The following is a 24,794-nucleotide window of genomic DNA, read 5'->3' as shown; positions in this document are numbered from 1 at the left end:
GCTTTAATAACTATTCCCAGATTTATGGGCAGCAACAGAAACATCTTTAAGATCATTGCTGGTGTCTTGTGATAACATGCAACCGAGTGCTCCACACGAGCAAACTGCCAAAACATCTGCTTTCACAGAAGAGGTCACACTTGCTGATCTCTTGATTAAGTGCGTTTAATGAGAAACAATCTAGAGCTACCCTCTTAACTCCTATTGAAGCAGTAAGGTTAATAAGTTCTTAATGTCAAATTCACCTACACAAAAATAGCACAATCACAGTAATATACTGTATATCTGGGACTATAAGCAGTAAAACAACAAAAAAGTTCTTTTTTTGTTTTAATTACCTGTTATTGCTAAGATGGTGGCTAGTTATTTGTTCTAATACACAAGTTTGAATATAATTCTGAAAAAAAAATTGAACATAACTGTGTATAATATTAATGCTGAAATCCTGATGGCGCAGATGAAATGCAGAGTTAATTTAGGAAATGTCATCAGATTCCCAGGGTATTCAGAGAGACAGGATTACACACCCAATTAGTGAGTTAAATTATCTGCAACAAAGATACCCCCCACCCACCCCGTGTGGCCTTGGAAACATGTAATTGGTTAAATACGGTAAATTTGACACTGAATTTAATCGATTTTCTGACTAGGATTACATATTGTGCATTAAGACAGCAACATGACATGAATACAATAGAGCACGAGCTTTAACTCTGAAAGGTAGCATGGGCTGGTGCACTCTTGCTTACACAGGGTTTGTATTTTGAGCATGGATGACATGCAGCAACACCAGCTTCTGTATCTCAGTTGCTCTTCTGAGGCAGATTTTTAAAAACATATTTACACTTAGGCTAACTGGGACAATTACATATCTGTAGAGTAAATAGGATTTGCAACTTTCAGGCTACATTTCAGTTACTTTCTACGTACTGTGCAGACAAACTGTGCAGTTAAAGCAGAACCTCATAATCTCCTGAAGCCACACACTGCTCCGGCTGCTCCTGCTATGTGGATCCATGACAGTTCTGTTTTAACCGCTTGGGTTTGTGACGTACAATGGATCCTCCTCTACTGCGTCAAATGGTGACCAGAGGAGAAGACAAAGTGCAGCCAAAACTGTCTGCTGAGGCTTTTTTGGTGTTCCCAAAATACCTCTGCACGTCAGTGCACTCTCAGCAGACACACAATGGCACGTGTCACAAAACGGTGAATGTGACACTGATCTGAGGCACCACACTCAGGCTTGACTGTTGTGGACTCTTCCACAAAAACGCTGTTTGGTCTGTGGGTTGTAGAAGGAGCATTTTTCATGCAGCTTATTGAAATTCAGAGTACTCACAGATTTTTTTTAAAAGTCTTTTTTCATGTATTTCAGTGCTATGCACTAGGATCTCAAAAAAATTCTGTGGCTACAAACAAAATCAGTCGCCTGAAAACTGATGCAGTAAGAAATCTGAGAACCTGAGAAGCTTTAATCAAAACAATCAAATGAAAAAGCGTCCCAGCAAGCGAAGCATCTTTTGCCTGTGTACACATCTGTGACCATTTTGTTCATTATTCACCAACATTGCATGACCTTCTTACAGGACATTACCTCTCCTCCCTCGCCTCCATCTGGCCGTGTAATCCTGCAGCCGTGGCGTTGGTGTCAGTGCTGGGATCCACTGTCACACAGGCGGACACAATGGTTGCACTGTAGTCCCTTCACAGTATTGTTTTCCCCCGAACTCAGAGGCACAATAAGGCCCTTATCCACTCAGGACTGGCAAGCCTGCTGTCAGGTGCTTTTCTCCCAAGCTTGTTCGTGAGCTGAACCCATGAAGAGAATTTGTCTAAAGAACCGCTTGGAAAAAGTGTCTCTTTTGGTCCATATTGAACATGCGCAGAACATAGACTGAAATTACTTGGGTTTTTTTATGTTGTAGAAGCTGAAACCTTACATAAGAACATCAGATTCTGACTGATAAGCCCAGAAATTATTTAGTGAAAAATATGAGCATGTTAAAAGGAGACGTCTGGTAGAGCCTTACTCATATAATGTGAAACGTGTGTATATATATGAAACATAAACAGGTTTGCCAAACATTTCAACTTTCATTTCTCATGTATTTATTTACTCTTGCAGTTGAAGAGCATTTCCCTTAAACCTTCTTCTTTTCTTTTTACATTTTTATTATCAGCCAGTAAAAAGTTGTCTGAAATGGAAAAATGGCAAACATATCAGATTTAGGGATCACATTTGGAGGGTTGTCTTTAATCCTATTTTCATCTATCTATCATTTATCCAGCCATTTTCAGCAGCTGGATAGTGTAGTGGTAAGACTGCACACCTTTGGGGTGGGCACCCCCCCCCCCCCCCCCCCCCCCCCCCCAGTATCCAGTAAGGGTCCTGGCTAGACCCCCATGTTAAAAACCAAACCCTGGAATGGCGTGGCCACGTCTGCAGCCTGTCCACAGCTCGGACACAAAACATTTCACTGCATGTTGTATGTGTGTGTAATCATTGTGTATGTGACGAATAAAGCTTGGTTGTTGTTGTTTTTAATTCATAATTATAGTTATTTTTTTCAGTAAAATAGCCCTATTTCTTAGAATTGTCTCAAAACCAATGGAAGAAAGTTTCTCCAAGATTAGATGGTCAAGATCAGTACTTATTCTATGTTGGGCTGTAAGTAACAGTTTCCCACTACGATGGTTTAAAAGAGAAATTCCTCTCTCGCCCTGCGAGGCGGTTTTTATCCTTCAAGCTCGGGTCCTCTAACCAGAGGCCTCGGAGCTTGAGGGTCCTGTGCAGTATCTTTGCGATTCCTAGAACTGCCACTTGCCCTGCTCAGGTCCTCCACTGCACCGAGGGCTCCGAATACCGCTTGGACCACGGTTGCCTTCACCTTCCACATCTTGAGTTCTTCTCTCAGCCCTTGACATTTCTTGAGCTTCTCCTGTTCGTTCTTCTTGATGTTGCTGTCATTCGGTATAGCTTCTTTGCTTAGCATTTTAACAGCGCCCTGTTATCAATCAACCGACCTGCCTGCCTACATACCAAACTGACTGACTGACCAACCATTAAATAAGTGCTGCCGTTTGTGTTTGTCCTTGAATTCACGCCCTCTGTGGATATGTGGTGTGTGTGCTGTACTGTTCTTTCAACAAAGAAAGAAATGCTCATTTTAAATGCACAATGAGCACACACAGTGCTACTGTCTACCTTGTCTTACTCCTCCACACTCTCATTACTCTAGTTGATCCCTGCCAGATTTCAGTTGGCCAAAACCACAGCAGTTCTGTCATGCGCTCACACAGACACACTAAAGCACAGATTCACCCAGCTGGCATATTTTACAGATCAAAATACTGGGTCACAATAGGATCCAGAGTGTTGACCCTGTCCCTGCAGATCCACACATCTATCGCTGATGTGATTATGTTTAATCCACTATGTCCCTGTGATCTACCTATTGAAAAAGAACAACGTGTGGCTTGTGCACAGATTTAAGATGAATTTTGGTTAAGATGAACAGTTTGAACCACAGCTTTTGCATGCCTTTTTTTAATGTCATGCAGATGTGTGTTGTTAATGAGAAGGTGCCATAATATCCCTGTACAGCACTTTGATCTTCTGTTTACTTTCTTGTGTAGCATGATTGTGCTAACCTATACAGAAGTGCAGAACTAATTACTCTCTTCAACCTCAAGTGGTCTTGGCAGATGGCTGCCCTGAGGCTGGTTCTGCATAAAGGAGAGATGGTTTTCTGGAGACATCTCTCCTTCTGGAGATTTGTGATGAATGTTTTTCTAATTGGTCATATTACAGTGACCTGCAACCCAGGTGAGACATGGTGCTGAAAGAATCCTGGCCTAGAAGGGTCAGAATTTGTGTGACGATGTAATGCATCCCTTTCACATTTCTGATGGCTTTTTTTTTCTCTTTGTATTAACTGAAAGGAGCATTTTGCCCGAGTCATATAGAACTTTTAGCACTATTGTACACAGAAACAAGGAAACCTGGCAGAGCCTAATCACTGTTTCTGGATTTTCTGCAGGATTCGTCCTCAGCTGGCCAGGGAGAAGATTGAGGGATGTCACATCTGTACGTATGTGATGCCTGGAGAGCCTCAGGTGATCCTGGGGAAAGACAAGGCCTTCACCTATGACTTTGTGTTTGACATGGACTCGCAGCAGGAGACCATCTACGGTACCTGCACAGAGAAGCTGATCGAAGGCTGTTTCGAGGGCTACAATGCCACTGTGTTTGCATATGGACAGGCAAGTCTTTGTCCTTGGTGTCAAAACTGCAGCACTGCTGGTGTCCCTGGTCTTTTATGCACAATACTCTCTTGTTAACTAATATATTTGGCTGTTAAAATCTGCATTTGAAATCATGTGAGCTCCTCTGACCCTCTTTATCTGACTTATAATCTTGCAAGTTGATACTCAGAAAAAAAAAAAGGCCTGTTTCCACTGCTCAAAAACTGATTTGTGCTCATTTGTGCATCTGCATCATAACTGGAAAAAGTGCAGTAAAATAGACATTTTTCTATGATTTGCAGTTAAAAAAAAAATCTTATTCATCTTATACTGGTTCTTTACGTTGGTCTTTTTATTTAAAGATTTGGCCATGTTTACTGTTTACATTCATCACAAATGACAAACTAAGAAAAAGAAAAGCAGAATATTTCCATTGCATTGAGTATTTGCCACTGATGTTTACATAATCACTGCCAGCGATACTGCCATTATAAAGCTTTGTAAGGTATTGATAACTTTGTTTTATTCCTTAGCCATAAAAGGCTGATGGGGGTATTGTTGTCACCCCGCTGGCAGGCGGGTGGCGGGGACACCCAAATTTGCAAAGTGCAATAACTGGAGAATCTGCGAATATGGGATTTTGAAATTGATACCATAGGAGCATCTGCTAAAAGTGTTGGACAAGATTAAATCCCAGTGGCCTTGACAACAAGGTCAAATATCAAGTTTTCTGAAAATCTTGTGAATGCAATAAAACGAGAACATGGTGACGAAGGATTTTGAAATTGATGCCATGGGTATATGTGCTAGGAGGCTGAGTGGTAGCACCGACGGCAACCAGTTGCATCGTCAGCTGTAAAATCAAACACTGAAAAAAAATTAGTGGTGATGGCTATGTATTCTTGTCGTTAGATTTCTTGGTACTTTGTGGATAGATTTAACCCGAAAAGTCACAATTTGGCTAGTTACTTTTTAACAAAGGAAGCTTTACGCACAATAAATTGAAATTTTGTAGACAAAGCTTGATGTTTTGATGTTGTTTTTTTTCCTTGTCTTTTTAAACGGTTACATAAAGCACAATCATTTTTAACTTTGTGCCAAATATTTGTTGTCTACCTCAAAACCTTTCAGATATTAGATTGTTGTTGGACTTTTTATTTTAACATGCTGGGGTTGGTGAAATTGTTTTTGTAAATTTTTACTGTTTTAAAAATTTTTTAAATTTTACCTGAAGTAAGTAGTTCTCACTTTCACTCATTTTCAATATCATGTTTAATTAATACTAAAAACGAGTTCCAGCCTTTTAAAAATGTTTTTCTTTTTCAGCATTTCCATTACATGGAAATAACCTGTAGTTTCTGGTCCCCCTTCATCCCCCCTACAACTCGGGTTTCTTTAGCAGCAGAGCTCCTGCTGCATACGATTCAGTAGAGAAGTGAAGCGCACACACCTTGTAGACAGATATACATCTTTAATGTGTGTCCATATTAACCTGGATCTCCCTAGTAACAGCTTCTCTCAATGTTGGCCTACTTCTCAAAGCACATCCACACATTAAGCGCACACAGCGGTTGGTTTGTCCCAGATCAGATCTGCTTGCCTCTTAGGCTTTAGAGGCACTAATCTAGATTTAGACCGACCCACTCGGCTGCATCACAAGAACTCAGCTAGACTGGGTTACAGAAATAAACAGACGGCATTGATGTTGAGGAAAGAGAATAAATCAGTGATATTTAAAGCACTTTTGAATCTTCAGTGCCCTGGCTTAGTTTTAAGAAACTGTGTGAAATACAGCAGAATGTTTTATGTTTTTGTCAGTAGGATTGTAAAACTCACTGAGCAAATGCAGCCACAAGATGGCACTTTTCAGAGTTGCAAAGTTTACCTGGACTAGAACCTGCTTCATTTATAGCTCCAATGTAAATACACTGCTCATTTTGTAGTGTAAAACGTAATGGATTTTTTCCAGTGCTTTCAGAATTAGTTAACAGACACTGTGCAAACTGAGCTCTGCTAACACTGAATCTTTGCAAGCATCTACAGAGGCACCATGCTAATGCAAAGCCAAAAAGGTTTCTATTGTTAACTGATAATTATGCTGCAGTGCAATTCAGGTCATTTTACAGAGTGACAGGTTACTTTAAATAAAGAACTGAGTAATGTGTAATACATTAGTTTTTGAGGGCCATCCTTACCATGGTTACCACTTATGATGATTTGGTCCTCAGAGGTTTAAAAATATGAACAGAGCAAGATTTCTTTTCTTATTTGTTTTTGTTTTTTCGAGTTTCTTTTTTTTTTTTCTTTTTTTTCATTGGGATCATCCATTATCGATGCTCACACTTGAATATTTAATGTTAATTTCAGCATTCTGGTAAATGTCCAGAAAGAGGAAACACCAGTGGAAAACATGACATGTGCACAAAAAAGCTCCCTACTGTTTAAAGAAATCAGCCAAAGTGCTCTGTGAGCTCAAAGTAAAAACTGCTAAACAGATATGTGAAGTTAACAGTTATTGGAGATGCTTTACTTCTGCTTTACTAAGTAGCAAGTAGTAACAGCTCTTTATCACACAACATAATACGTTACTACTAGCAGTACAGAAGGAAAATGAAACTGATCGCAGCTGACAGCTTTACAAGTTTAAAACAGGCCACACTGTAATAAAATAAAAGCGATAAATCAGTCTAGTAAAAATGTTTCTCAGAACTAAAAGTTCTGCAAATTTTGACGTTTGAAAGCTTTCCGTGGTCATCAGGAAGGCCAGTCTGAATGCCATGTGTGCGGTTATTATATTTATTCTTCCCTTTCCATCCAGACTGGTTCAGGGAAGACGTACACCATGGGGACTGGCTTCGATGTCAACATAGCAGACGAAGAGCTGGGTATCATCCCCCGTGCTGTCCACCACCTCTTCAAGGGCATTGAAGAGCGCCGGCGGACTGCCCAGGAGCAGGGACGTCCTGTACCAGAGTTTAAAATCAACGCACAGTTCCTCGAGGTACACACCCACTTTCCAGCTTTTTTTTTTTTTTTTTAACCTGTTTTTTGTTGTTGTCAAAATTTAACCCAGTAAATGAAAACACACATTTCTTAAACTTTCCAGTGTCATGGGTCAGGCTAATATTGTTGACACCGCTGGTTTAACAGGCTTTGACATGGTGCTCAGTCATTTGAAAATATCCACACTACCACTGCAGCAGCTGTCGTCGGTGGGATTAGGAGGTGTTATGGGGCAGGTTGGGGGTGATAGAAGGTCTGTCTCTGGATAGAGAGAGTTAATAGGGATGATGTGACTTGACAGTTGTGCTAGGCCATCAGGCTCATCTTGAGCTGGGGAGGCAGTATAATGGTGATGGTCACACATGGCAAATAAGATGTCGTTTTAGATCTAAGGCTTCAAAAGTTACTAGATGGTGCAGATTACCTTAAAACTACTGGTAGCTGCTTTAAGTTTAACAAAAAAGAGAGAGAATGAAAGCTCCAAGCTGTTTGGCAGTGGATGAGATGTCTATATATCATTTAGACCCAATATTGTGAAACGTATACTGCTTTTTTTCTCAGTCGTTTAGTGGTTCAAGAGATATTTTCTAAAAACGTTTTAATATGTAGCTAATGAAACGCTCTGTTTTACTGCCATAATCAAAATGAGAGCAGAGTTGATTTAAAATAGCTGATTCTGTTATTTGACTCACCTTCAGTGATCACAGTGTGCTAAAAGCAGTGACCTTAATGAGCAGTGAGTCTTTCACTGTACACTCATTGCTTTCACCTCTCAGGGCTGTTTACTGTACGGGCTGCTGTAACTTATTGTTTGGCCTGTACACAGTATGAAAGACATAACACCCACTGGCATTTTTGCAATTTGTAAGTTATTCAACTTTTCCGTTCTGATTTTTACATAATGAGACGCTTGATCTCAGAATCTCTTCAAGAGATCTGAGAACAGCAAACATTGATAATAATATAGGGTAGTAGACAGAAACGACACAGCAATCACAGAATAATCTTTTGTTCCTACTAGTTTGAAATATTTTCTTGCGTCTTCCTGCAGCTTTACAACGAGGAAGTTCTGGACCTCTTTGACTCAACTCGAGACATGAAGCAGAAATCTCACATTAAGATCCATGAAGATGCCAACGGTGGAATCTACACAGTGGGAGTGACCACACGGACGGTGTCCTCCGAGGCTGAGGTAACACAGATTATGTGTTGCACTGTTATGCAGGTGTTCAGCGCGACATCATTGATTTCCCTTTAAGCATCAGTTTATTCTAAAACAAAACATCCCCAAGACAAAATGTGTGTAGGTTGGTATCAAAGATTTACTCAGTACTCTTGGGTATAAACCTTTGCACTGCTACAAGCGTTACTGGAGTAAAGCTTCATATATTCAGTATAAATATATTTTTAGCACTGCACTTTGTTTTGTGACTTTGCTGTTGTTTTTTGCACCAAATGTTTCAAAGTGGGTTCAACCATTGTATTAATATTTAATGCTCTGCCTGACTCTGTAGATGATGCAGTGCCTGAAACTGGGGGCTCTGTCTCGCACCACAGCCAGCACTCAGATGAACGTCCAAAGCTCCCGATCTCATGCCATCTTCACCATCCACCTGTGCCAAGTCCGCGTCTGTGCCTCTGACAATGTACGTCAATAAATCACTGCAAATCATGTCTGTTAGATCTTATCAATAATATCATTTCTTTCCTTTTTTTTTTCTCCTTTTTATTATCAATGATTGTTGGGGGTAAAAAAATCTGTGTGTACATGCTGCTGTCACTGAGTGCATTTACATGCATGATTTTTACACAGCAAGAAAATGACACTGATAATCGAGTCACCAACGGTAACTCTGAGATGGACGAGTATGAGACACTGACGGCCAAGTTTCACTTTGTGGACTTGGCCGGTTCGGAGCGGCTGAAAAGAACCGGAGCGACGGGTGATCGAGCCAAAGAGGGCATCTCCATTAACTGTGGACTGGTGAGTCTGCCTGTTCTTGCACCAGGATTTGTGAGGCAGCAAAGACTTCAAAGTCTAATGATATACTGCCATCTGGTGGCAGACTTTACAAATATACTTAAATTCAAAAATGAATGAATTATGAAGTATTTCCAGCTGAACAAAGTCAGCACAGTTAGAGTGACCAGGGATCCCACGTTGTTCCACACAAACATGCTGTTTCTGGGATGTGGCCACCCAAATCGCAACTAAAAAAAAGTAGTGCTAAAAGTGTTAACTGTAACTCTACAAATGGACTGATAGCAAATTGTTGCCTCTCTATGACATCCTGTCTCCCTTTGTCTCCTGTCTTTTTGACCAGCTCGCCCTGGGGAATGTAATCAGTGCTCTGGGTGACCGGAGCAAGCGGGCCTCACATGTGCCTTACAGAGACTCCAAACTCACCCGACTCCTGCAGGACTCATTAGGAGGAAACAGGTCAGAGGACCACAGATTTGAGCTTTTTCCTCATAAAAACATTTTGTCTTGATTTGTTTCTGATACGGCAACGATTTCAACCGAATATCATCAAACAACAGTATAAGATGATGAGAACCAGTGCTGTTACAGTATATTTAATTAAAACTGAACTAAAAGTAGATGTGGGGGAAAAGCAATTAAAATAAAAGCTAGACTTGTTTAAAAGAATTGAAACTACCTGGAACAATTTTGAGAACTTGGAAATAAAAATAAAGATATAGAGAAAATATCATTAGTTTTAGTGTTTGTTAGTTTGGAAAAAAAATTCTTAGAGCTTGCCTGAGTCAGTGATGAACGTGTGCATGCAATAATGATTAAAGCCACTAAAAACTAACACTGAAACAAATAAAAACTAAACTAAAACAAGATAATCCACCATGGAAACTAACTAAAACTAAATTGAAGATGAAAAGTCAAAATGGAAAAAAACCCACCCCAGCTAATTAGATGGATACAAAACTGTTAACTGTGGGAGATGCCTGGGTGTGGATACCCACACACTAGATTTTTCTGCATAATTTCCTTCTCTGACCTCACCAAACAATTTCCATTAGTGAGAACATCTCAAACATTTTATCTCTTATGTTAATGTAAGAAATAACTACTAGGTGCAGTGTCCCACAGTGTCATAATTCCAATACTGTGTGGAGATCATGTGTGAAAATAAATTATGAAATGTCACTTTCTTCTTTCTCAGCCAAACAGTGATGATTGCATGCATCAGTCCATCTGACCGTGACTTCATGGAAACTTTGAACACATTAAAGTACGCGAACAGAGCGCGGAACATCAAGAACAAGGTGATGGTGAACCAGGACAAGGCCAGCCAGCAGATCAGCGCTCTGAGGACGGAAATAGCTCGACTGCAGATGGAGCTCATGGAGTACAAGACGGTGAGAAGACGGGAGGAATTTAAAGGACAGGGATGAGCCTTATGTAAAATGGAAGGAGAAAAAACCCACGTGGCATGTCAAAAAAATTAAACTATATTGTTTTTGCCCCCCCTGCAGGGTAAACGTTTGGTGGGTGAGGACGGTGTGGAAAGCTTGAGTGACATGTTCCACGAAAACTCCATGCTGCAGACAGAGAACAGCAACCTGAGGGTGAGGGTGAAGGCCATGCAGGAGACCATCGATGCCCAGCGGGCACGACTCACCCAGCTGCTCAGTGACCAGGCCAACCAGACCCTCGCCCGTGCAGGTATGCATCAAACTTATGAATTAGTTTAAGCAGAGAGTTGTTGGGTTTTTGTTTTTATATTGTGCCGCTCTAGTCAGAGTTAATGCATGATGTGCCTTTTTTCCCTTCATTACTCTTATCATGTTTCTCTTACAGGTGAAGGAGGCACAGAGGAAATTGGAAACATGATTCAGAGTTACATTAAAGAGATTGAAGACCTTCGGTAAACGAATTCCGATTTATTCCCTTGTTCATTTTTGACCTTTTCCTGTATGTTTTCGCCTCCTGTACTCATAAACATTAAGACTACCTCATTCTTTTAACAGTCACTACCCTGAAATGTTTGATGACATGTGAGATCACAGTTCAAGTGTTTTGGTCTGGACTTTTGATCCCAGTCAATATAACACCTGTGAAACCTTCCCAGGATCTCAGTGCGGACCAAACTCCAGAGCTTTTTCTGATCTCAGTCTGGATGAAACTAAACCGTCAATTCTTTTTCTGCAACAAAAACAGACTTGGGATGGTTCAAACATTTAGACTAAATACTAAAATACAGTAGACACGGATAAAATGAAAAGGTAGAGATGAAATTAGCACGGGAGAAGAGAACTTTTTATTGAAATATTTTGTAACGATGTTATAAATAGTAGGCTGGAAAAAATAGAATTAGCCACACTGGTGACACGGTATCTTCAGAGGGGAAAGCAATGTTGTCTGAAACTGCAGCAGTGCACAAACGGTGCACACAGTTGTAATAAAATCATTCTGTTCATTGATTTAAATGGCGATAAAAATACTTCTTTAAACAACCTGTTTAAAAAGATTCAACCTGATTATATGAAATATGAAGTGTTTTAGTGGACTTTCATAATTGGCAATGAGACTGAACATTGTTATTTCGGCTGCTCTCTTTAGGGGGCACCACAGTGGGGTTGAATATCTACAGTGTTAAACACAAGCCTTGTTTTAAGCCTTTAAACACATTTATATTACAGATGAAATTCATTTGTGAGGGACCAAATCTAGAGACACAGTGAAGGCTCTGTATTACAATCTGTCGGTGTCTTGATGCTATCCTCAGGGCAAAACTCCTGGAGAGCGAGGCTGTCAGTGAGAATTTGAGGAAGAATCTGTCCCGTGCCTCCAACCGTCAGTCGTTCTTTGGAGGGTCCAGCTCCTTTTCCTCCACTCTTCTGGCCCCCGAGAAGGAGACTGCTGACATTATCGAACTCGCTAAGAAAGATCTGGAGAAACTGAAGAAACGAGAAAAGAAGAAGAAGAAAAGGTAACTGTGACAGTGAACAGAGCGAAGTTCTTGTTGTTTTTAAATGGTTTTGAGGATTGGCTCTGTTGAATGTTTTACTACAGTCGTGCATATATTTGAGTGAGTTTCATACTGGAATGGCATTTTTATTTATCCTAAACCATTCATAATTTTCCAAAGGCATGATTGCTTTACCCAGAGGTCAGTTTGACTTGTTTCAAAGGTTCGTCTTTGTATATTGGAACGAGGACACTTAAAAGCCACAAATAACTTATTGAATAATTTATAAACATTTGACTTCATTTATACACATAAACACATCAGCTTTATGTTTTCAGTCGTTAGTTCTCTGGTAGTGCTGTACTGTCGCTGCACTGTAAATTTCAGTGCAAGCAAACACAGCAGATTGATCGCAGGCTCAGGTTTTATTTTATTTTTTTAACTCAGAGCTGCCCCGGGGGCACTTTGGGGGCTGAAAGGTGGATTAAAGGTGTGGTTTTCAGTGCAGAGCTTCCTCTGACCAGTCTTCCCTCCATTCTTCCTTTGTTCATCTCTTGCTTCCTTCTCTCGTTTGACCCTTTGACCCTCCCTGAAGACTCCAGCTGCTGTTGGAGGAGAGAGAGAGGGAGGAAAGGGAGGAGGTGGTGGTGGAAGAGGTTGAGGATGCCAGGTTTGTCAGAGCTTCCACCCTCCTGTTGCCATTCCCATGCTTCCCCATAATTCAGCACTTTATTTTAATTTTATTGTTTATGTTTGGGCAGGTATTTCCCTGCTCTGACGTGAAACATACTACTGTCAAAGCACATCACCTCCCTGAAACACAGTTTTGCCACTTAATAAGCTTTAATCTCCTATTTTCAAACAATCTAAGGCTGGATGACAAAAAATCTGTATTAATCTTTTATTTTCTTTTTGATCACTTTACCCGGGTGTTTTTTGTGTGAAATGCTACCTTAGCATTGCTAGCCCCCCGAGTTTGGATAAAATATTTATCCAACAGATCTGCTTCATGGATTTGGTTAAAACATTTATTTTTCGTACTGCATTTTCCTTCCATGCTTCTTTACTTTGCCAGTTTTGACCAGCCTGATGAGATGCCTCCCTTCTTTTGTTTAAAAATACTGTCTTTTGCACAATCAAGCTTATAAAATTGGAGCAATCCCAACTTATATTTTGTGGTCTTATCTAAGTCTCACTGTGTAAGACTTGTTTATGTTTTCTCACAGAGACGAGTGTCTGCAGCAATCGAGTCATTGGAAACTAAACCTTGCATTGTGGTGAAACCAGTCAAAAAGCTTCTTTGCCAAAAAGACAGTGTTTTCCCTGATGTTAAAGATGCCATGCACAGATATGTTACTTACTACTGCGTTTATCCAGAAAATGAACGTTTCTTTATTGCCAGCAGATTAACGTGCAATCCACTTCCTGCAGAAAAAGCTTCCAAGTTCTCTTCTTACATTACAAATGGAAAACTGATTACAACGTCTTTTAAATCTTTCAGCGTCAACAAAGAAGAAGTTCCTGACAATGAGCAAGAAAAGGGTACAGAGAAGGAAATGACAGAGAGGGCCAGTGAGGACACGGAAATGGTATGACGGACTTCATTATGTTCCTCCATTATTTATATAATCAACCTCGTATATACAGTGTACTAACTAGTACTTTGAAATAAAAAGGTATTTGTTTTATGCTGTAGGAGGTCCAGGATGGCAGTGACCATGAGGAGGGAGAGGAAGAGGAAGAAGAGGAGGAGGAAGAGATGGATGTAGAGGAGAGCTCTGATGACTCTGACTCAGAGTCAGATGAAAAAGGTATCCTGCATGAATTTTTCTTTTTATTGATTTAATGAAACTGTCTTTAAAGTGTCACTTGTAAGCTTCGACCCCCTTTTTCCCCCCATTCAGATGGAAGATTTTGAGCCAGCTGGTTACACGAGATCTCGTTTAAATTCAGTACATTAGCAACTGAAAACAGACATGTTATGAACCCTGTTTAAATGTGTTTGAAGTTCTCTTTATACTTGTGACCCTCACTCATAGGCCGGCCATCTAAATCATTAAACCTTTGAGAACCCACTGTTCATGTGATAGTTTTCTTCTGAGTGACCTGAGAATTTTCTCTCATTCTGTTCATTCTCATTGAGGTGCTTATTACCTTTACCAAGAAAGTGACGTTTTTGGTGGCATTTGCACGTGCCTATACACACAGTAGCTCAAGGTTTTGAATGAATTTTGATCAAACTTTGTTGGGATAGAGTAGGGTCATGTTAACTATCCACTGAAACTTGCCTTACATCCACCAAGGTCTTTAAAGTCAGCTTAGGGCTGTGCGATATGACCAAAATCTTATATCCCAATATAAGAATTCTATCATCCCGATAACGATACAAATCACAAAAATGTAAAATTTTCTGTAAAGTCTGTGAATCTCAGGCAGCTCGTCTTGCAGGAAGTGTTTCCAGCTGCGCGTCATGTAGCTGGACTCCAGTGTTTTAACAGATGCATGAAACTATACATTTTTAGACATAAGTTGTAAAGGCCGCCGTTTTCTTTGTGAGTATTTATTACACGGCGTGCTGCGGGGAAAAGCCTGTTCTAATGTTTGAGTCTAAGGTTTATTTTTTACCACCTGGCGGCTCTTTTTTAATTCTCATCCGTAAATAATCTGCTCTTTCATGTGATTCCGTTTATTTTGAAAAGTCTCAACAGGATCTTGAGCTTTATTGTGAAAGGTTTATGTGAAACATAAACAAGCAGACACGCGATGCTGTTACCATCGTTGTTGCCAACCACAACGCATAAAAACAGGCGCTTGTCCGTCTGTAGTGTGGTTATATTAAATATAAGAGAAAGAGAGAACTTTAAGAAATTAATAAAGCCACCACAGTGACCATCACAACGATGAAAAAATATTGCCGTGAACAGTTTATTTTGCGACACCACGGAACAAACGATAGTGTAAAATGAAACGATAGACGTTTTTATATCGTCATCCGATATATATCGTTATATCGAACAGCCCTAAGTCAGCTTAATGATTTGTTGGCCTTACAAAGTGTGTTTTTACAGGCGTGATCTGTATTGTGAACATACAAAATGTACCGTATAAAGATTTAAAATATCATGCCACATTTGACCTCTGACCTCTCTTTCAAGGTCAATCATTTATTTTAAAATCATAGTGATAATAATGCTACATAGAGCTGTGTAAAACTCTTTCATACTGTCATTGTTTGTATTGACAACATAAAGGAATATTGGGAAGAACATATGGGAATTCTAAATCTCGCGTTATAGTTTGTATCCAAATATCATGTCACATTTGACCTCTGACCTCACTTTTACATTACACATCTGCTTTTCTTTCAAGTTGAAGAAAGTATTTCCAAGTCAATGAATCCATGTAAATGAAAAATTGTACTGAGAATTATGTCAGGTTTATTAAAGTGAGCTTCAACAGGACAAATACCATTTTAAAAAGGCTGCACTTTGTAGTGCAGTAAAAACAGCTGCAAACTTTTTAACCTATGTTTAAAAAGAACAAACCAAATTGAATATAAAGAAAATACAATGCTATTCCCTTAAAAGTAAACATTGTGCAGACAATGAACTGCCTTGGTGGGGGTTTGTGCTCACAGTGCTTCTTGTAAGGAGCATTTTTTGTTTTTAGGCTTCCAAACAGATACAAATTGTAATATTAGACAGTGTAAAAATTCAAGTACAAACTCCTGGTTACGTCCTGTTTTTCTGGGTTTTACATGGCTCATTATAGAATATACTGCCCTTCATGCATATACTCACTCCCAGACTTTGAGGGGTATATGCATGAAAGGCAGTGAGCAAAACAAAAATGTCTGCTTACATAAATTAAGACCCAATTACTCAATTAACAAAACTGGTTTACAAAAACATAATTTGATGTAATTGCTTGTGATGGTCTTTAGGCTCTGCCTAAAACTTTTTTAGGTTTAGCATTTCATGTTTTCAGGTGGGCAAAAACACCTTTTCTAAGATAAAATATGGAGTAGTACAAATTAATTTTCTTTCACTTCTTTTCAGTTTTCAAGTTGAACTTGGGACTAAACAAATGAAACCTGACTATGTGTAATCCAAGATTATTTAAATGGATCTTCTAACAACAATATACAAGAACTGCTTGAGATTTATGCCTGTACCTGTGGATGTCGATACTTAATCAGCTCGTCGGTGTCTCACAGAGAATTACCAGGCAGATCTGGCCAACATCACCTGTGAGATTGCCATCAAGCAGAAGCTGATTGATGAACTGGAGAACAGCCAGCGGCGTCTACACACACTGAAACAGCAGTACGAACAGAAGCTGATGATGCTGCAGTGCAAGATCCGAGACACCCAGCTGGAGAGAGACCGCGTCCTCCAAAACATGAGTAAGACGGCGAGGGAAGTGGGAGGTCACATATCAGTCAGAGGGGAGAGCACTGCAGTGTGTGACATAATTTATTTACATGTGCTCTGACAGTTTGGATAAAATCATCCACCAGGAGGCACTTGTGGGTTTGGTTCATCATATCTCTGCCTCTGATCATCTTATTTCAATCTCAAACAGAAAGTATATACTTATTTGATCTGAGCCTTTGTTTTTCTTTAGTAATGAAAAACCTGTTTATGAACGTGTGCTGGCAGATGGGGACAGTTAATACATCAACGTTTGTCTGAGACGGATTTTAAAAGTATGGATTTTAAAGCCAGACTTATTAGTTTTGTTAAAAAGCACACGCGCGCACACGCGCGCACACACACACACACACACACTAGTTGACCAACTGTGTGTAAAGCATGTTGTCTGCAAAGTTAAAGTGTGATTCTGTTCACGAACACTTTCTCCAGGTAGGTTTCCACGAAACAAAATCTGTTTTGTATTTTTAATTAATTAATTTTTATTTTTAGTAGCCTAATGTTGAGATTTCAGTTAGTCCACCTGCAGATAGCCAGGCACACACAGCTGGGGGAGCATGTCCCACAGCAGTGTTGGATTTAAAAAATGTTATAGTATTATATTTTTTCTGAATATTTTCAGGTTCAGTAGAAACTGGTACAGAGGATAAGGCTCGCAAAATCAAGGCTGAATATGAGAAGAAGCTGAGCATCATGAACAAGGAGCTTCAAAAGCTCCAGTCGGCCCAGAAGGAGCATGCCCGCCTACTCAAGAACCAATCACAGTACGAGAAACAGCTGAAGAAGCTTCAGATGGATGTGGCAGAAATGAAGAGGACTAAGGTATGGACTAAGGAGATATTTCAATCTTTTAAATCACGGCTTAAAACATATCTGTTTGAACTTGCTTTTTCTACCAGTTAAATCCTGGCCTTGTTTGCAGTGAGTTATTCTATTAATTTTTCTGTTTGTCTTGCGTTGTCTATGTTCTCTATCACTGTGTTGATGGTACAGCTTTACTTTGCTATAGCTATGTGCTATAGTTTACTCTTATTAGTGGTTTTTACCTGTGAACATAATTCCACACTTATATGACTCTGATGTTATAGTGTTAATTGTTTTATTGTTTTATTCTTTTATGTAAAGCACTTTGGCATGCCCTTGGCTTTTAAATGTGCTCTATAAATAAAGATTGTTGTTGTTGTTGTTGTATATAACTGTACCAGATATGACACTCGTGTAAACTGGAGATGCGGGCTCTCTAGTTTACATGTGTGCTGTTACTAAGCCCAATATTGTTTAATATGATCTATCCAGGTCCGTCTTATGAAGCAGATGAAGGAGCAACAGGAGAAGAACAGGATGAACGAGTCTCGCAGAAACCGAGAAATAGCTTCTTTGAAGAAGGACCAGCGCAAGCAGGAGGTTAGTAACAGTCAGTTTATAAACTTCTGCAGTTATATCACGGTCTGTGCCACGAGTTTCATTACTTTCTTTGATGATACTATATTCATGTTTCCTCCTCAGCATCAGCTGAAGTTATTGGAAGCTCAGAAAAGACAGCAGGAACTTATTCTGAGGAGGAAGACTGAGGAGGTGAGAGGCATCAAAAAATATTTCTGACAGAGGAAGCAGATTGAACTTTTTTAATTGTACTTGTGAGACTGTAGATGCAAGCATATGTCCGGTATATGTTGTGTTTACACATTTTTTGGTGTGACAAGTAAGCTCTGTGTGTCAGGTGACAGCTCTGAGGAGGCAGGTCAGGCCTACCTCGGGTAAGGTGATCCGAAAGGTCAATCTTCCAGAACCAGTCCAGGACTCCTCACACAGACCCCCCTCTGGACGCATGTACTCCTCCAGCAACAGTGCTCCCAATGGCACTTGGTGAGTCTGTGTGCACGCAAATGTTTGCTTGAGTGCATAATTTTTTACTTTTTTAAAGAGGCTGGCTGGAAGGAAGGTTCTGAGATGTACACATTGCAGAAATTTTCAGGAAACAGTGAACACCCTACCTGCCTCATTTCATAAAATGAAACCTAAATCTCTTCTTCAGTTATTTGCATCTGTGATTAGTACCCCAGGAGATTGCTGCAGGGAAAGATCATCTAATCTAAACAAGACTTTAAACTTCAAAAATGTCCCTGGATGGCACGACCGTGCTGCCCAAAGATCTAGGCAAAACTGTGGCTAGCAGTTGAAATTCTTATTAACAGTATAGCTTTAGAGTTGAATTGGTGGATAAAAGTATGGATAAACGGTTACAAGTATAAGCTGACCGCATGAAATGAAAGATAAACAGATGAATGTTATTAGGTAAAACATACGGTTAGTAGTTTAAAGTATTAACACACGGATGGCTATTATGTAAAACTTTTAGCTGTCAGAATGAATAAAAAAATCTATATATTTAATAAATTCTTAAAATGTGTACTAATTAAATATCCTAAAAGGATAAATAGTTGAAACACTTCACTAATCCTAAATTATGTTAAGCTAAAAGTCCAAATCCACTTTAAAATGCACACAATGTGAACATTTGAGTTGTTGTCGATGGAGGGTTTCTTAATCACTTTCTACATTCTCCCTGGATTTGTACATTTAGGTGTTAAATAAGTGGCTGTATTAATCGGACAGTTTACTGATGAGTGATGCTGCATGTACAGGTCTTCTTACAGGCGCACAGGAAGTGTTTACAGCACCAGAATGGCTCGCAACAAATGGCAGTCCCTGGAGCGGCGTATCTCTGATGTCATCATGCAGAGGATGACCATCTCTAACATGGAAACCGACATGAACCGCCTTCTCAAGGTAAAAACCTAAAGCAGGACAGTTGTATAGATTTTGAATGTTAGCAGATCAGGAGAAAGACCTAAAAGATATCTTGCTAGACGCCTGGAAGACATTAAATTGTTCTTTTATCTTCAGTAGGGAAATTTTAAAATCTATGACCTTGTGGCTGTTGTTAAGCGTAATGCAGCAAAAACAGTTGTTTCATTTAATATTGCTCTGCATCCTTGTGTGTTTCCTTATCAATGAGCTTCAAAGAACATGTCATTGCTTTAGGTTAATTTAATCATCGTCTGTGACTTTTCCCATATTCAGAAATGACTCAGTGATTGAAAATATATAAGAATTTGTTTCATTTTTAACACACAGCAAAGGGAGGAGCTCACCAAGCGCAAGGAGAAGGTCCTCAGGAAGAGGGACCGGCTGCTCAGAGAGGGGCCAGAGGCAGAGAAGACTGTTCTTCCCATCAATGAGGAAGTGGAAGCATTGACAGCCAACATTGATTATATTAATGACAGTATTGCAGATTGTCAGGCCAACATCATGCAGATGGAGGAAACCAAGGTGAGAGAGCCTGCTGATTCTGGAAATTGGCAGCCAGATATTGAAAACCTCAGACGGGTTGTTTAGCTTGTTTTAAGCCTTTTTTTCCTGAACTGAGATGTTTTCAGGCCTGCTTCCAGAATAAAACGACCGGGTGTGACTCAGCAGTTAGTGATGGTGATCTCTGCCTATACAGATTAATAGGACGACCCTCGGGAAAAACCTGGAAACTGTTCAAACTGGTCGTCAAATTGCATCTTTGTTGATTATATAGTGAGGTGTCAAAACTTGGGCAGAGGGGAGGTCGCCAGATACCATCTATATAAAAGAAATGGATAGACTGTGGAACGTGAATGACCTTCATTATGTCACAATCAGCTGAAATTCAGCGTTCTTAGCACTTGCTGACTGAAGAGTAAATTTGAAAGAATATATCTTTGATTTAAAATAGTTTCTTCTTTTGTATTTCTTCTTTTTTAAGCTGTATAAAGGGTGTTTCACTCTAACTCAGGAGAGCCCATACACATTTTTACTGTCAGGAAAACTATGAGAGAGTCAATACTGAAACTGTAACAACAACTTCATAGCACAAACACAGTGCCTGAAGTACCGTGGACTCCAGTTCCAAGAGAAAAAGTTGGCTTTCTCTGATTATTTTGCTAAAAATATGCGTTGTAGCACATAATAAACAACATATGGGCATGTTAACAAGGTTGGAAATTAAATTTCATTTCTGTTAACTATGGTCTTCAAATGTTACTTTTTCTTTCTCCCAGGAGGAGGGTGATTCTGTGGACGTCTCTGCTGTGATTGGTTCTTGTACACTGACAGAGGCTCGTTTTCTCCTTGATCACTTCATGTCAATGGCAATTAACAAGGTACCCTCCTTCAGAAAGAGAAATCACACCTGTTCAGTGAAAACATCACCATTTCCTCTCCTTATGAATAACATACAACAAACATGATTATACATAGATGTTATTTAGCTTACGTGTCTTTTATGTGCAAAATAGTAGAAACCTCTGTATGTAGAAAGAAATGCAGTTGTATAGTAACAGAAACTGTAGGACACCAGTTGACTGTAGGTGGGTTGTAAGCGACCAGGGGGAGAAGATGATAATAATAATAATAATTATACATTTTATTTGAAATGCGCCTTTCAAAACACTCAAGGTCGCTGTACACAGTAGAATAAAAGCAACATAAAAGCAAGAAGTTTACAGAATCATAAAAGCATAAGACATAAACAAATAAAAATAGGAGAGTGGAAAGGTTATGTGGGATAAGCTATTTTGTACAAGTGGGTTTTGAGTTTGGACTTAAAGAGAGAGAAGGAAGAGATGTTTCTTAAATCAGGAGGTAGGGAATTCCAGAGTCATGGAGCAGAGCAGCTGAAAGCCCTGCTCCCCATGGTTGCAAGACGGGGGGAAGGGACGGAGAGTGAAAGGGAAGAAGATCTGAGACAACATCTCATGTTGTTGTTGTTTGTTGTTCCTTCACTGTTGATCTTTTATTTAACCAGAATTCAACTTGGATAATTTTTTTATTAATAACTGATAAAAATTGCCACTGCTGTACAGTAGTCATACAGCCCAAGTATCAGCAATATGACATGCAAGCTCATTTGCATATGTGCACGATATTAAGTTGTAGCATCTGTTCCATGCATTAACTCAGAAACTTCCAACTCTAACCAAAAAATGAAATGAAATGCAGATGAAATGGCCTGACACTGTGGTCTGACCTCTTCAGGGCCTGCAGGCAGCTCAGAGGGAGTCTCAGGTGAAGGTGATGGAGGGCAGATTGAAGCAGACTGAAATTACCAGCGCCACACAGAACCAGCTGCTCTTTCACATGCTGAAGGAGAAGGCAGAGTTTAACCCAGAGCTGGACGCGCTGCTGGGGAATGCTTTGCAAGGTAGAATAAAAAAAATGAAAAGATACAATAAAATAAAAACGTATCCAGTTTGGACCAGGCCCTGCCCACCCACTGAAAGTGTCACTGATATCATGCTAGGCAAAGCTGAGATTAGAATTTAATTCTGGGATGTTTTAGATCTATTTCTCTCCCTGAGTGTACGTGTTTAAATTTAGCAGCATAAATGTTGCTTTCATACTCTTGTTAGAAATGATTTTGCTGTCAGGAGGTGCACTGGGTAACTGGTCAGTTGCATGATTGGGCCTTTTGAGGTGATATTGCTTGTTGCCTTCTGCCGAATAGAAGCTGGCGTCCCTGTTGTACAACCGACAGTTAATTCCATGGTTACATTTTGGTGCTGTGTACACAAGTATATACGATCACATTAGTATAATACTGTTTCTATTTACATGCTTGTAATTAAAGCTGATTACTTCTTTTTGTTTTGATATTGAATTTGCCAGCCTCTGTTCGGTAGGATGCTCTGACAGTTGGTGCATTTTATTTTATTTTTATATCTTTTTTTATCGATTTATTTATTTATTTATTTCGAATTTTGGGGGATGGTTTTTGATTTGTGCGTTGCCTTTTTCTGTTCCCCCATCTTTTCTTTTCCCTTTTTTTGTTTTCTTATGTGTTTACAGAGCTAGGTAACATCCCGCCTGGTAAGTGAAACCCTATTGGACTCTAATCGGTTATGAATGCATGGTTCCTTCCCTTTGCACTTTGAGAACTAACTGAACATAACATAAACAGGTGCATGAGGTGCAGTGCAACCAGGCTCCCCTCCATGTGTTGGCTGAAGCTTTCCCCTCTCCTTATCTGGATACACTCCTCCTACCCTCTGTCCTCCCCCTCCTCCTTGCAGCTCACATGTGCTACAGCCTCCATGTTTTAGCACCTGCTAACCCCAGACTCTTCTACAGGAACCATATAACGTGGATATTTTGCTCTGTTAGACCTTGTAGGTCAGCTGACCCATCAGGACCAGCAGACTAATGATTTCTTGCACTCGTCCACCCTGTTATCTCATGTTGGTTCTTTTACATTCATATCAGCTCCCTTCCCAATATGACCTCTCTCTGACTTTGAACCTCATCTGTTTTTGAGCCATCTGGTATTAATGAGCTCGGCGAGGGCCAGGTTTATCAATTAAACAGCATGGCGCTGTGCTGACATCACCCCTCATCTGCTTCATCTGTTCATTTTTCTACATGTTATACAAAAGAAATCAAAATTGCAAAGGTTAAAAGTTAAGTTAAGTCTCTAGCAAAGTATACTTACTAAGAACCATTTTAGCTGACCAGTCATCTCAGCTAAATCACTCCATCTAATATTCTCTGTTCACGGATCTCATCTGACAGAAAACGGGGACGATAGCAGCAGTGACGAATCTGCCCAGAGCCCCTCTGCAGAGGGAAAGTAAGTCTGTTATAGTGCTTAAAAAGTACTATAACAATGTATTTGTAGATTTAAAATATTATCTTGTGGCATATTTTGTCACATTTATGTTAAGTTGCTTCAGTAGTTCATGAATTGTTATATTATTGCATTATATACATATGATGTTTTATTGTATCTTTTAATGAAATTGCATTTTGTCTTTTATGTTCACATTAATGTTTATACTATTCTTATAATTAACTTGTTAATTATGAGAAGTATTGTTTAATTATACTGCAAAGCAGTAAAGCAGAGAGGAGCAGTGTAGTCCAAGCACATTCTATAATGAGTGTTTGCATTAAAAAACTTGTCTGTATTTCCTCCAGCACTCTGGCTACAGATTTCATGAAACTTTGTGGAGAGACCAAAACAAGAAATAAGGTATTGTAGAGTTTGTTGCACATGTTTGATGCCTTATCCTAAAACCATTTCTGTATTTTTAATTGTTCACTTATCTGTGCTGTACAGGCTCGCAGGAGGACGACCACTCAGATGGAGTTGCTCTACGCTAACAGTGACTCTGCCCCTGATGCACCTACTGTCGACTTTTCTAGTCCGATGTTGCCGTTAGCTGAAACACCCGATGCGGGCGGAGACATGGACTTGTCAGGCTCAGTCAGGGACTACGCAGCTCTCTCCCCTGGCTTTTCCTCTAAAATGGGCAGCATGTAAGTTCAGGCCCTGCACTCTTACTAACAGATTCATTCCTCCTTCTCTTTTTCCTGCATGTTGTTGCTGCGCTTCTTTGCTTTATTTGGTTATATATTGTTTACAAGCACCTTCACATTTTGCTATACCTTACAGCAATTGATGAATCTATTTGAGAAAAGCATGTAGAGACGAGCAAATATTTTGTATTGCTTGATTATTACTGTGCCCTGCAAAAGTCTCCCTTGCCGTTCCTCATTCCAGGTCAGTTGCACACTAATAAAAGAAATACTAACCAGGCTGCATTAAATGTCTCGTGACAAGCAGTGCTTTAAAATGGAGCCAGTTGCTTTATGTAAGAATAAACCTTAGCTGATAATAATCCATCAAAAATGATACAGTTAGAATTATATTTGTGGATGTGCAGCACACACTGCACTCATTGTTAAACATGAGCTTGACGAAGAACCATCACTGTTTTGGAACTGTAACATCAGGTAACTGTATTTCTGTGTGTACTGCATGCTCATCTCGTCATTGTTGCCATTATTTTGTATTGGTTTCATTTCCATTTGTTTTAAAAATCTTTTTTTTGTTATATTATCTGTGTTGTTTGTGGATAAATCGGTAAAACTGAACATTCAGTTCTGGCTCCAGAAATCTGCTAGGCGTGGAAAAGCGAGCTCCTGAGCCTTCCCCGCTCTCGCGCAGGAAGACCTATGACAAGGCACAAGCAGCGGCTGAAAGGGCAAAGGTCAAGGACATTAAACAGTAAGAGCTTGATGCCATCATCCTGGCTACAGAGCTTAAAGACAAAACTACTTCACTTTGACCCTACTAATACTCCTCCTTCTGGTTTCCTGG

General features: G+C 39.7%; 1 protein-coding gene across 7 annotated transcripts in view; it reads left to right on the top strand.

Moving 5' to 3' along the window:
- Positions 1-24,794, top strand: part of kif21a (kinesin family member 21A) — a 55,773-nt gene that overhangs the window by 15,070 nt on the left and 15,909 nt on the right. Inside the window, exons 2-28 of one of the 7 annotated variants that reach the window (XM_086299515.1) lie at positions 4,041-4,263; positions 7,064-7,246; positions 8,300-8,440; positions 8,763-8,894; positions 9,062-9,232; positions 9,573-9,688; positions 10,428-10,623; positions 10,741-10,930; positions 11,066-11,132; positions 11,994-12,197; positions 12,772-12,846; positions 13,678-13,765; positions 13,873-13,987; positions 16,393-16,581; positions 17,232-17,431; positions 17,906-18,013; positions 18,116-18,184; positions 18,330-18,475; positions 19,255-19,399; positions 19,748-19,942; positions 20,698-20,799; positions 21,674-21,839; positions 22,484-22,504; positions 23,204-23,261; positions 23,609-23,663; positions 23,751-23,950; positions 24,588-24,701. In XM_086299515.1, coding sequence (XP_086155641.1) covers positions 4,041-4,263; positions 7,064-7,246; positions 8,300-8,440; positions 8,763-8,894; positions 9,062-9,232; positions 9,573-9,688; positions 10,428-10,623; positions 10,741-10,930; positions 11,066-11,132; positions 11,994-12,197; positions 12,772-12,846; positions 13,678-13,765; positions 13,873-13,987; positions 16,393-16,581; positions 17,232-17,431; positions 17,906-18,013; positions 18,116-18,184; positions 18,330-18,475; positions 19,255-19,399; positions 19,748-19,942; positions 20,698-20,799; positions 21,674-21,839; positions 22,484-22,504; positions 23,204-23,261; positions 23,609-23,663; positions 23,751-23,950; positions 24,588-24,701 — 3,669 coding nt within the window. Of the gene's footprint in view, positions 1-4,040; positions 4,264-7,063; positions 7,247-8,299; positions 8,441-8,762; positions 8,895-9,061; positions 9,233-9,572; positions 9,689-10,427; positions 10,624-10,740; positions 10,931-11,065; positions 11,133-11,993; positions 12,198-12,771; positions 12,847-13,677; positions 13,766-13,872; positions 13,988-16,392; positions 16,582-17,231; positions 17,432-17,905; positions 18,014-18,115; positions 18,185-18,329; positions 18,476-19,254; positions 19,400-19,747; positions 19,943-20,697; positions 20,800-21,673; positions 21,840-22,483; positions 22,505-23,203; positions 23,262-23,608; positions 23,664-23,750; positions 23,951-24,575; positions 24,702-24,794 lie in introns of all 7 variants that reach the window. The other 6 variants (XM_086299514.1, XM_086299516.1, XM_086299517.1 and 3 more) reach the window with 6 other exon arrangements.

Source organism: Aulonocara sp. 'chitande type north' Nkhata Bay, linkage group LG7 (assembly GCF_057382095.1).
Source record: "Aulonocara sp. 'chitande type north' Nkhata Bay isolate Kocher_YH1m ecotype deep benthic linkage group LG7, A_spYH_male_GT1.1, whole genome shotgun sequence".
In the NCBI taxonomy this organism is placed as follows: domain Eukaryota; kingdom Metazoa; phylum Chordata; class Actinopteri; order Cichliformes; family Cichlidae; genus Aulonocara; species Aulonocara sp. 'chitande type north' Nkhata Bay.
Note: the sequence above shows the minus strand (reverse complement) of the source record. Positions and strands in the feature narration are given on the sequence as shown.